This window comes from Colius striatus, chromosome 2 (assembly GCF_028858725.1).
Source record: "Colius striatus isolate bColStr4 chromosome 2, bColStr4.1.hap1, whole genome shotgun sequence".
NCBI classification, from domain to species: Eukaryota; Metazoa; Chordata; class Aves; order Coliiformes; family Coliidae; genus Colius; species Colius striatus.
The window spans coordinates 5,519,798-5,531,915 of record NC_084760.1 but is presented as its reverse complement, the minus strand read 5'-3'; the positions used below and the strand labels follow the sequence as shown (position 1 = coordinate 5,531,915).

Below are 12,118 nucleotides of genomic sequence, written 5' to 3'. Positions count from 1 at the left end.
GATCAGGCTCTTAATAGCTCTACTCAATGTTTATCCCCATTCCTTCTGTCCTTGATCCTGACCCTTGACACTGCCCTTCTTGCAGCCTCTTTTCCCCTTGGGAAGGACTGTGGAGGCATATCATGGAGTTCCTCTCCATGGAGACTGTGACAGCAATGACCACCCTGCACAGCTCACAGGCAGCATGAAGAGAGGGTGTACATGCCACATTTGCCAGCATTTCTTAGGCCAAATACAGCAGTGGCTTCACACACTGTGATTCCTGGGGGCATAACAAGCAGCCCAGGGCTCACGTGCAGAACCACACCTTCTCTGTTTTCAGTGAAAAGTTTGGTATGAAGGTGGCAGCCAAGACTGATGGAGCACTGCAAGCAACAGAACTGGCCTGCAGATACCTGGGAACAATAACTGAAACAGAGACCTTGCATACCAATACCCTTGACAGTAGTCTTTGCTTTCCTAAGCTGTAACGGCACCTAGCTCATGATGATCTTTTAACAGGGCTGAGACAGGAAATCTTTAGAGGTGGTTCATTTTGATAAGGGGGTCATATTTTTATTACAGAAGTGCTGCAGCTTGGTTGATTATTTTTTTCCCCTCAGAAAACTAGGTCAGCTTGGCACAGTGCAGCCAGGGGAGAAAAGGAAAAGGCCATACCACTGCAGCAGACACTTTATTATCACTTGGGGTTTGGAGTGAAGGAGGGCTTTTTATTTTAAAATGAGGTAATGAAAACCCTTTCCAATTTTAGCTGGCTGCTAACATCACTGCTGCTGCTGCTCATCTTTTTCTTACTGCTCATTTTATGTGTTAAAAAGGTTCTAAAGTAGGTCACAGGTTTTTAAAGAACCCAGCTAGAGAAGGCTCACATCATTCATGTGATGTACTGGTACATCAGTACTGTTTAAACAGACACAGTAGTGTTTATCCACCTTCCTGTCCCTGAAATAAAATGTCAGGGTGAGGGAAATCCAGACTCTGCTGTTGATGCATCTGCAAAGACATGAATCAGCCTGTTTTTTTACTAAGATCTTAAAGCTTGCAGTCAGCATCAGTCACCTATTGAAGCTCTGTTACCTCTTGTTAGTGGCAGGGCTGTTTGGTTTCACGCTCTCTGAGCACTTCACTCCCCACTGGATCACAGGCACCACTTCCTATCACTACTGTTTTCCCTACAAAAGCTTTCTGTCCCAAAGGCAGGCTTATGTCATTTTTTCAGGCAGCTGTGTTCCTGCCCAGTGATGGCAGTGTGTTGCTAAGATGCTGCTCTTTCCTTGGTGGGCTTCTGCTCAGCTGTGTGAGCATTTTGACTTTAGCACATTGTGTAGAGAGGAATTAGGAGGCAGATGTTTGTTGTGCAGATGCTGATGGGAGATCACACAGAGTGCTCCTCTGATTTGCACACTAGGGCTCAACTCCTTGGTAAAAGTCTCAGAGCAAGACTTCAGCAAAGGAAGTATTTTCCATGATTAGGGGATTATAGGTGAGGGTGGAGGCAGGAAAGGGGGCTGGAAACACCAGGTAGAAAGGGCAGTGGGGAAGACTATTCATTGCCAGAGACCAGCTACAACCTCACTGATCACTTCTCATCTCAACCAGTTCAGCCTCAAACATTTAATGTTCCTCTTTCTAAAAGTTTTAGTACTTGCTGGGTTGTAGGTTGAAGGAAAATACAGCAACATCTCTATGCAAGTACAATGGTATTGTCAACGTGAACAAACTGTAACTCAGCAGAAACATCCTTGTGCTACTAAATGTCTTCATTTTAACTCTGAATTACATCTCTTTTTTCCCATAATAAAACCATATCTAGTTAACTATATGTAGTTCTACAGAGCTATATGTAGTTATCTATAACATTGCTTCTTCAAATTACTGTGTTAACTTTACATCAAAAGTGAAATTTAAGGTTTTAATTATAAATTTTTCCACTGAGAAATTCAGATCCACTTTGGACCAATATTTTTCAGTCAAATTTCACCTTTGTTTTGAGTCTTACTCTCCTAAACCAAATGCTTTCATAGAATCATAGAATCACAGAATGGTAGGGTTGGAAGGGACCTTTAGAGATCATCCAGTCCAACCCCCCTGCAGAAGCAGGTTCACCTAGATCAGGTCACACAGGAATGTGTCCAGGTGGGTCTTGAGGAGCTCCAAGGAAGGAGCCTCCACAACCCCTCTGGGCAGCCTGTGCCAGGGCTCCCTCACTGAAACACTGAAATAGGTTTTTCTTATATTGAAGTGGAACTTTTTGTGTTCCAGCTTCATCCCATCACCCCTTGTCCTGTTGCTAGCTACTATAGAAAAAAGGGATGTCCCAACCTCCTGACACCCACCATTTAGATATTTGTCGGCCTTTCCTCATATGAAAGATGTTCCAGTCCCCCTGATCATCTTGGTGGCCCTGTGCTGGCCTCTCTCCAGCACTTCCCTGTCCCTCTTGAGCTGAGGAGCCCAGATCTGGACACAGGACTCCAGATGAGGCCTCAGCAGGGCAGAGTAGAGAGGGAGCAGAACCTCCCTTGACCTGCTGCCCACACTCTTCTTGATGCATCCCAGGCTGCCATTGGCCTTCTTGGCCACGAGGGCACATTGCTGGCTCATGGTCAGTTTATTATCAACCAGCACTCCCAGGTCTCTCTCTGCAGAGCTGCTCTCCAGCAGGTCAATCCCCCAGCCTGTCCTGGTGCATGGGGTTGTTCCTTCCCAGCTGCAGGACTCTGCACTTGTCCTTGTTGAACCTCAGGAGGTTCCTCTGTGCCCAACTCTGCAGCCGGTCGAGATCCCGCTGAATGGCAGCACAGCCTCTGGGGAATCAGCCAGTGCTCCCAGTTTGGTGCCAGCAGGGAACTTGCTGAGGGTACACTCTGTCCCCCCATCCAGGTCATTGATGCAAACATTGAACAACACTGGCCCTTCCATGTTTTTTTTTCTTAATTCACATATATTTTCATTAAAATGTATCCAAATTTTAAAGGTAAAAGTTTTGGATCATTTTCAATTCAGCTTAGTTCAAAACTTCTCTTCTTTTCCCCCAAACCCACTGATGCAATAACATTTCTTTTCAATTCTATTAGTTTTGGAAGCTTGTAAGTTTCAGAGCATGAATTTAATCCTCTAAAAGGGATTAGGAAACTTTCCTCCTGAGCAGGTTGTTGCCTGGTGTTGCCTTGGAGGGTTTCTCGTCTCTTCCTTAGCATGGTTTTGTCCACTGAACTGGAAAAAAAAGAGATATGCATGGTTATAGCCATTTTCTTTCAGTCTTTAAGTCATTGCAAGAAAGTATATTTTTAGATCTTCTTTCTCTGCTGAGTCCTAGTAAGGAGTATATTTAGTGTAGATGTCAGTGCCCCAAACTCTCCTTTATTCCTTGTTGTTCTGCACAGGGCAGTGGCTGAGCAATAGACCGTAGCACTGTTTAGGTCTTCTTCTGAAACAATACAGTGAAATCATTACTGAAGGCAGACCTTTACCCCTCTTCTGTAGCCTGGTTCTGCAACAATCAACACCAAGAACTGAAAATGATCAGTGAGGAAAAGCAAATTTGGTAAACCATAGACTCATAGAATGGTTTCAGATGGAAGAGCCCTTTAAGCTCAAGGAGCTCAGCCTTTGTCCCAGCCCTATCAACCATCAGCCCATTTCCCTAAATACAACCAGATACTGCAGACAAGCTGGTAATTCCTTTCCATCACAAAAGGAGCCAGCTTTTGGGCAGTACTCATATCTAAGTGTCAGAATGGCTGACTAAGGACACGTTGATCGTGTTTCACACTCAGTGACAACACCGAAAATATTATGTGTCTCTGTTAATTTCACACATGGCTGGGACTGGAGAATGGTGGAAGTGATTTTTCCCTGTGGAAATGCTGAATCTAGTGAAACTGGGGTTTTTCTCTTCAAAAGAAATTATCTAGAATTACCATTTTCCTTTCTCTTTCCTCCATAACCAAATCTGTGCAATTTCACTGCGTATATTTCACTTGGGAAGCATTTGAGGACTTGTCTTTTACCAGATCTGAAATATCAGGAAACATTGGCACTGCTTGTAATGAATTCCTCATGTACTTATCTAAATTACACTTTTTTTTTTCTTATCTTTGAAAATATCCCTCAAAATCTGTGCTCCAAGGGTAGAGGCAGCAAAGCTCTGTCTGACCAACCTGATGCCTTCTATGAGTGCATAACCGGCTGGCTGGATGAGGGGAGAGCAGCAGATGTCATCTACCTTGACTTCAGCAAGGCTTTTGACAGTCTCCCACAACATCCTCATCAGAAAGCTCAGGCAGTGTGGCTTGGATGAGTGGACAGTGAGGTGGATGGAGAGCTGCTGAATGACAGAGCCCAGAGGGTGCTGATCAATGGCACAGAGTCGAGTTGGAGCCTGTGGCCAGTGGAGTTCCACAGGGATGGGTTCTGGGGCCAGTCTTGTTCAACATCTTCATCAACCACCTGGATGAGGGGACAGAGTGACCCTCAGCAAGTTCCCTGCTGGCACCAAACTGGGAGCACTGGCTGATTCCCCAGAGGCTGTGCTGCCATTCAGCGGGATCTCGACCGGCTGCAGAGTTGGGCACAGAGAAACCTGCTGAGGTTCAACAAGGACAAGTGCAGAGTCCTGCAGCTGGGAAGGAACAACCCCATGCACCAGGACAGGCTGGGGGTTGACCTGCTGAAGAGCAGCTCTGCAGAGACAGACTTGGGAGTGCTGGTTGATAATAAACTGACCATGAGCCAGCAATGTGCCCTCGTGGCCAAGAAGCCAATGACAGCCTGGGATGCATCAAGAAGAGTGTGGGCAGCAGGTCAGGGGAGGTTCTGCTCCCTCTCTGCTCTGCCCTGGTGAGGCCTCATCTGGAGTCCTGTGTCCAGTTCTGGGCTCCTCAGCTCAAGAGGGACAGGGAAGTGCTGGAGAGAGGCCAGCACAGGGCCACCAAGATGATCAGGGGACTGGAGCATCTTTCATACGAGGAAAGGCTGCGGGACCTGGGGCTGTTTAGTCTGGAGAAGAGGAGACTGAGGGGAGATCTTATTAACATTTATAAATATCTAAAGGGTGGGTGTCAGGAGGTTGGGACATCCCTTTTTTCTATAGTAGCTAGCGACAGGACAAGGGGTGATGGGATGAAGCTGGAACACAAAAACTTCCACTTAAACATAAGAAAGAACTATTTCACTGTTTCAGGTGAGGGAGCCCTGGCACAGGCTGCCCAGAGGGGTTGTGGAGGCTCCTTCCTTGGAGCTCCTCAAGACCCACCTGGACACGTTCCTATGCGACCTGATCTAGGTGAACCTGCTTCTGCAGGGGGGTTGGACTGGATGATCTCTAAAGGTCTCTTCCAACCCTACCATTCAGTGATTCTATGATTCTATGCATTCAGCTTCAAGCATGTAAATACGACAGCTGAAAGCAACAGCATTTCTCATGTGTTTAGACAACCTCCAGGTCTAGCTTATGTGAGGACTCACAGTGAGTCATCTAGAGGAGTCCTGTTGTTCCAGGAATGACCCCACTCCTGCTCAAATGCCCATCTGTGAATACTGAGCTTTCGTGGACTCTTTCACCCTCCCTCTTTTACCACTCAGCAGTGTTAAACCTTTCTGCAGTCCATCAGAGTTCACAGAATAGTGGAGGTGTTGTGGGACTTCACATCACACACTCCAACTCTCTGCTTAAGCAGATTTACCAGGGCTACTTCCAGTCAGATTTTGAGTATCTAGAAGGATGGAGACTGTATAGCCTCTCTGGGCAGCCTGTGCCAGTGTTTAGCCACTCTCACAGTGAAAAGAGGCTTTCTCCTCTTTAAATTGAATCCCTTTTTTTTCAGTTTGTGCCCATCACATTTTCTGCTACCAGTGGGCACCTGAGTCCCTCTTCTTCATTCTCTCCCTTCAGGTATTTGTACACATTGATGAGAGCCTTCTCTCTGAGCTTTCTCTCCTCCAGACTGAACAGTCCCAGTTCTCTCAGCCTTTCCCCACAGGTGAGATGCTCCAGTCCTTTCATTACCTTCGTGGCCCTTTACTGGACTCTTTCCAGTAGCTTCATATCTCTCTCATACTGAGGAGCCCAGAACTGGATCCAGCACACCAGATGTGTCTCACCAGTGCTGAATAGAGAGGAAGGATCCTCTCTACCTGCTGCTGTTCTCTTGATAATGCCTCTGCCTCATGCAGGATGCTCTTGGCCTTCTTACCCACAAGCACACACTGTTGGCTCATGTTCAACTTGGTCTCCACCAGGACCCTCAGGTCTTTCTTTGCAAAGCTGCTTTTGATCTGGTTGGCCCCCAGCATGTGCTGGTGTCTGCAGTTACTCCTCTGCAGAGGCAGGACTTTGCATCCTCCTTTGCTGAACTTCACAAGGCTCCTCTCACCCCACTTCTCTAGCCTGGTGAGATCCCTCTGATGCCAGCCAACCCATCAACCAAATATCAACCTACATCTACTGTGTCACGTGCTGGCTTGCTGTGGGTACACTGTCCCATCTCCTGGTCATTAATGAAGATGTTAAACAGTGTTGGTCCCAGTGTCAACCCCTGGGGTACACCACTAGTGACATTACTTTGTCTCCCTAACGTCATACTGAGGATTCACCAATGATTTCTCATCCACATCTTAGGTTCATGGCTGCTTTGCTGCTGGAACTCAGGCAGCTGAAGCTAATCAATTTAAAGCTGTCTATCTTCTAAATGCATATCTCACCAGCTGGTTTAGATGTACTTTATCACATGGCCCTTTTGTACCACATGCAATCCTCAAACTTGGTTTCTGGTTATATGTATAGAGAGTACAACTGAGAATACTGCCAAGCTGCCCAAAGAAGCTGAGGCTGCTCCATGCCTGGAAGTGTTTAATGCTAGGCTGGATGGGCCTTTGAGAGACTTGGTCTAGTGGAAGGTGTCTCTGCCCATGGCAGGGTGTTGGAACTAGATGATCTTTGAGGTACTTTCCAACCCAAACCATTCTATGTGTCTACCAACATACAGCTTTGTTTCTGTAAATCTGACTGTATTTAGAAAGGAATGAGCTAAATAATGGACACAGGAGAAAATTCTGGCTCTACCAGACTGTGCAAACCTGTAAAGAATACAGGTAAGAATGATTTCAGAGAAGTAAAAGAAATTACCATTAACCTTTTCTTTGATGTGCAGCTGCTGGTGAACATATTGACAGCAGCCAGGACTCTGAGCAGATGAAAAGGTTTTGTGTTCCTAGGTAATAGCTTGAGAGAGACTTGAATCGATATCGACCACTCCAAAGACAGTCTGCCTCTGCTAAAACACAGAGCTGCATTACTGACCAGCAGCACTGCTGATCAATTGATCTTCTTGTGTCCAGAACAGGGCCAGCTATTCTGGACTGGAATCTCTGGGCACCAGTGTAGTACTAATATTCAGTGATGACTTGTACTCCCTGACTCTCATGTGTTGATTAGTTTAAAACAAAAACAAACCCAGCAAAGCATCTGGGTTTCATTCTGTAGCCACTCAGAAACTTTCCTGTCCCTTCCTTTCAAAGAAAAACCCCACCCCAGCTTTCAGCTACTACATTAGACATGCTTCTTTCTGACTTCTAATTTCTCTGTACAGTGGGTTTACTCTGATGGTAATTCTTGAACTTCACTAGCAAGGCTCGTGATAGAGGAAGAATATAGAGTCATAGAGTGGTTTCAGTTGGAAGAGCCCTTTAAGCTCATGGAGTGCAGCCTTTGTCTCAGCCCTATCAACCACCAGCCCATTTCCCTCAGGGCAACATCCACCCAGCTCTGAAACCCCTCCAGGGACAGTGACTCCAGCACCTCCCTGGGCAGCCCCTGCCAATGCCTCACAACCCTTGCAGCAAAGAAACTCCTCCTCACATCCAGCCTGAACCTCCCCTGCTGCAACTTGAGGCCGTGCACACAGAGCCATGGATTTGGATTTTGCCAACTAAATTGCTCATGCTGATCTCAGTAACAACTACAAGGTGTATTGGACAAGCTGGGTGCTGCTGGAGAAAGTTCTGTGGATGAATCAGTAGTAAGTGGTGTCCTTCAGGGGTCCATATTGGTACCAGTACTGTTTAACATCCATGTTAATGACAGACAATGGGATGGAGTGCACTCTCAGTACGTTTGCAGATGATACCAAGCTGAGTGGTGCAGTTGAGATATCTGAGGGGTGGGATAACACCCAGAGGGACCTGAAGGAGCTCAAGAAGTGAACATCATGAAGTTCAACAAGGCCAAGTATAAGGTACTGCATATGGGTCAGGGCAACCCCTGATATCAGGGATTGAGAGCAGCTGTTGTGCAGAAAGACTTGAGGGCAAGACTTAGGGGTACTGGTGGATGACAAGCTGGATGTGAGGCAGCAATGTGTGCTTGTAGCTCAGAAAGTCAACTGTATCCTGGCCTGCATCAAAAGAAGTGTGGCCACTAGGTTGAGGGAGATGATTCTACCCCTCTACTCTGCTGTAGTGAGACCCTACCTGAGTATTGTGTCCAGCTCTGGGGTCTTCAGCACAGGAAAGACAAGGAGCTGTTGGAGCAGGTTCAGAGGAGGCCACAAAAATGATCAGAGAGCTGGAAGACTTCTATGGGGAAAGACTGAGAGTTGGGGTTGTTCATCCTGGAGAAGGGAAGGCTCCAGGGGGGACCTTATTGTGGACTTTCAGTAAGGCAGCTTAAAAGAAAGATGGGGACAGGATTTAAAATAGGACCTGTTGTGACAGGACCAGGGATAATGGTTACCCAAGAAGGTAGATTCAGACCAGAGAAGGAAATTTTTACAGTGAAGGTAGTGAAACACTGGAACTGGTTGCACAGAAAGGTGATAGATGTCCCATCCATGGAAACATTCAAGGTCAAGTTAGATGAGGCTCTGAGCAACCTGATCTAGTTGAAGGTGTCCCTTCTTATTGCAGGGAAGGTTGGACTAGGTGACCTTTAAAGGTCTCTTCCACTCTAAACTATTCTATGGTTCTATGAATTAAAGCTCCTTAGTCCAAGAAGGACAGGGAGCTGCTGGAGAGAGTTTAGTACAGGGCCACCAAGATGATGGAGTGGAGCATCTCTCTTCTGATGAAAGGCTGAGAGAGCTGGGGCTCTTCAGCTTGGAGAAGAGGACACTGAGGGGTGATCTCATTTGTGTTTACAGATACATAAAGGGTGGGTGTGAGGAGGCTGGAGCCAGGCTGTTCTCAGTGATGGCCAATGACAGGACAAGGGGCAATGGGTACAAGCTGGAACAGAAGAGGTTCCAAAGAAATAAAAGGAAGAATTTCCTCCCTGTTGAGGTGAGGGACACTGGAAGGGGCTGCCCAAGTAGAGTATGGAATCTCCTTCTCTGGAGACATTCAAAACCACCTGGATGAGTTCCTGTGTGCCCTACTGTAGGTGATCCTGCTCTGGCAGGGGGGTTGCACTGGATGAGTATTCGAGATTCCTTCCAACCCTTCAGATTCTGTGACTCTATGATCTTGCCATAGAAGCAATGGGGCTAGGCTGCTGTGTAGCTAGCAAAGAGGGTTTGAGGGACATAGGCTCACGGAGTATTTTCTGCAACAGCATTTCTCTATGTCTGCACCACTGCAAACACTTACAGGTACTTCCACCGATCTGCTTTGTCCTCGTTTGAAGTTTAGGTAAGCAGGAAATTATGCTGTACCAGAATAAAGGAAGAACTTAGATGACTACACCAACATATGACTTTGCATGGAGTAAACACAGCAGACAGCAATACCAATTAAGGAGAAAATTGCAGGATTCCTGAGATGCTTGGTCTCATAGTTAAGCTGAAGCTCTTGTATTTTTTTGCTTGTGGTCATGGGGTGTGTAAACACAGTACACTGCGGTGTGGTGTGGTTACCAGATCATAGAATGGCAGGGGTTGGAAGGGACCTTTAGAGATCATCCAGTCCAACCCCCTTGCAGAAGCAGGTTCACCTAGATCAGGTCACACAGGAACGTGTCCAGGTGGGTCTTGAAGACCTCCAAGGAATGAGCCTCCACACCCTCCCTGGGCAGCCTGTGCCAGGGCTCCCTCACTGAAACACTGAAATAGTTGTTTATTATATTTAAATGGAACTTTTTGTGTTCCAGCTTCATCCCATCACCCCTTGTCCTGTTGCTAGCTACAATAGAAAAAGGGATGTCCCAACCTCCTGACACCCACCCTTTAGATATTTGTAAATGTTAATAAGATCTCCCCTCAGTCTCCTCTTCTCCAGACTAAACAGCCCCAGGTCCCGCAGCCTTTCCTCGTATGAAAGACGCTCCAGTCCCCTGATCATCTTGGTGGCCCTGTGCTGGCCTCTCTCCAGCACTTCCCTGTCCCTCTTGAGCTGAGGAGCCCAGAACTGGACACAGGACTCCAGATGAGGCCTCAGCAGGGCAGAGGAGAGGGAGAGAAGAACCTCCTTTGACCTCCTGCCCACACTCTTCTTGATGCATCCCAGGCTGCCATTGGCCTTCTTGCCCACGAGGGCACATTGCTGGCTCATGTTTAGCTCATTATCAATCAGTACTCCCAGGTCTCTCTCTGCAGAGCTGCTCTCCAGCAGTTTGACCCCTAAGATCAACCTATAAATGAGCAGCTTTGCTAAGACACTGCACCAAAATGATATCACTTGTGGACCTTGAAGTCAGATTGTTACAGCATCATCCTGGTTGGCATCCATCCTGGCTGCTTAAAGTACAACTTGATCATCACCAAGCCCTGCAACCACTCAGATGATCACAGGACTTGACTTTGGAATGCTTTGCTGCAAGACAGAGGTAGAACAGCTGTGTTTCTGCTTTCCTGAAGGTACTTGTTTTGACTTGATCTGCAATATATCCCCCTGGTTCCTATTGCTTCTGTAGTTATTTTTTGAAGAGTAGAAGTTCTAGTATCCATAAACACTCAAGTATAACTTAAAAGTATCAGTGGGAAAGTTGCAGTTACTCTGAGGGGGGAAGAGACAAAGCAAGGGTATTGCCAGTGTTTTGGAAATACATCTTTCATTTTTAACTTGGTTTTTTTTTTAGAATTTGGGGCTTTTATGAGGTCTCATAACAATGATATAACAGATTTATGGGGGGTAGCAGGCACCCAGAGAAATCAAAATGCACTTTGCAAGTGCATGTGATTAATTGTTCAGTAGCTATCACCAAAAAAAAACCCAAAACACCACCCAAAATAGGGAAAATGAAGTCAGCAAATTCATGCACATAAACAAATCCATGTTCCAGAAGAAATACATGCACTTACCTGAAAAGAGACAAGTGCCTGGGCTGGCTTACAGAGTTATTGCAATGACTTCTTTTCATAGAATCACAGAATGGTAGGGGTTGGAAGGGACCTTTAGAGATCATCCAGTTCAACCCCCCTGCAGAAGCAGGGTCACCTAGATCAGGTCACACAGGAACGTATCTAGGTGGGTCTTGAAGACCTCCAAGGAGCCTCCACAACCCCTCTGGGTATATTTTTAATCATAAAATCATTCTGATTGGAAAAGTTCTTTAAGACCATCGAGTCCAACCACTCACCTCACCCTGCCAGGCCCATCACTGAACTAAACCATGTCCCTCAGCACCTTGTCTACACAGCTTTTAAATATCTCCAGGAATGGTGACTCTATCATCTCCTCTTTTTCCTCCTCTCTGTATTAGAGAGCCCTGTTTCAAACATTGTACATTCTTAAAGATAAAGTTGATGCAGTTCAATGGCAGGATTGTCTTGTAGCTATGTCTCTAGGTGTATGTATATACCTCCATGCATACATATATTAACATACATTTATAGGAAATATCAAGATCAATTATTAAGAGATACTACAGCCACAGCTGTGCTTTTTAGCTCAAGTGAGAAAACAAGCATTCCTTCTCTGCTGGTTCCACATTTATTAGGTTTCACAGCTTCACAGCCATTTTCTTATGGTTCTCTTAACTGGAAGTCTTTGAGTGCTCTGCATTTTGTAGGAAACCATTTGACTCCACAGAAATTCACTCTCCTAATTTGTTGCAGCTAAATTCTATCTTAATCTGCTGGAACAGCAGGCAGACTAACCAGCTCTGTTGTTTTATTTTCATCTGCTTTATAATTCATACCATGAGACTGCTGCATTCTCAAATCTGACCCCAGGGACTCCAGTT

At 46.1% G+C, this 12,118-nt stretch overlaps 1 protein-coding gene across 3 annotated transcripts in view; it reads left to right on the top strand.

Annotated features, from left to right (window-relative positions):
- The window catches only part of FHL5 (four and a half LIM domains 5), a 33,730-nt gene that overhangs the window by 5,599 nt on the left and 16,013 nt on the right, over positions 1-12,118 (top strand). Inside the window, exon 2 of one of the 3 annotated variants that reach the window (XM_061989765.1) lies at positions 848-878. The exons of the other annotated variants lie outside the window; for them this stretch is intronic. Coding sequence (XP_061845749.1) covers positions 848-878 — 31 coding nt within the window. The remainder of the gene's footprint in view (positions 1-847; positions 879-12,118) is intronic. 3 annotated transcript variants of the gene reach the window in all.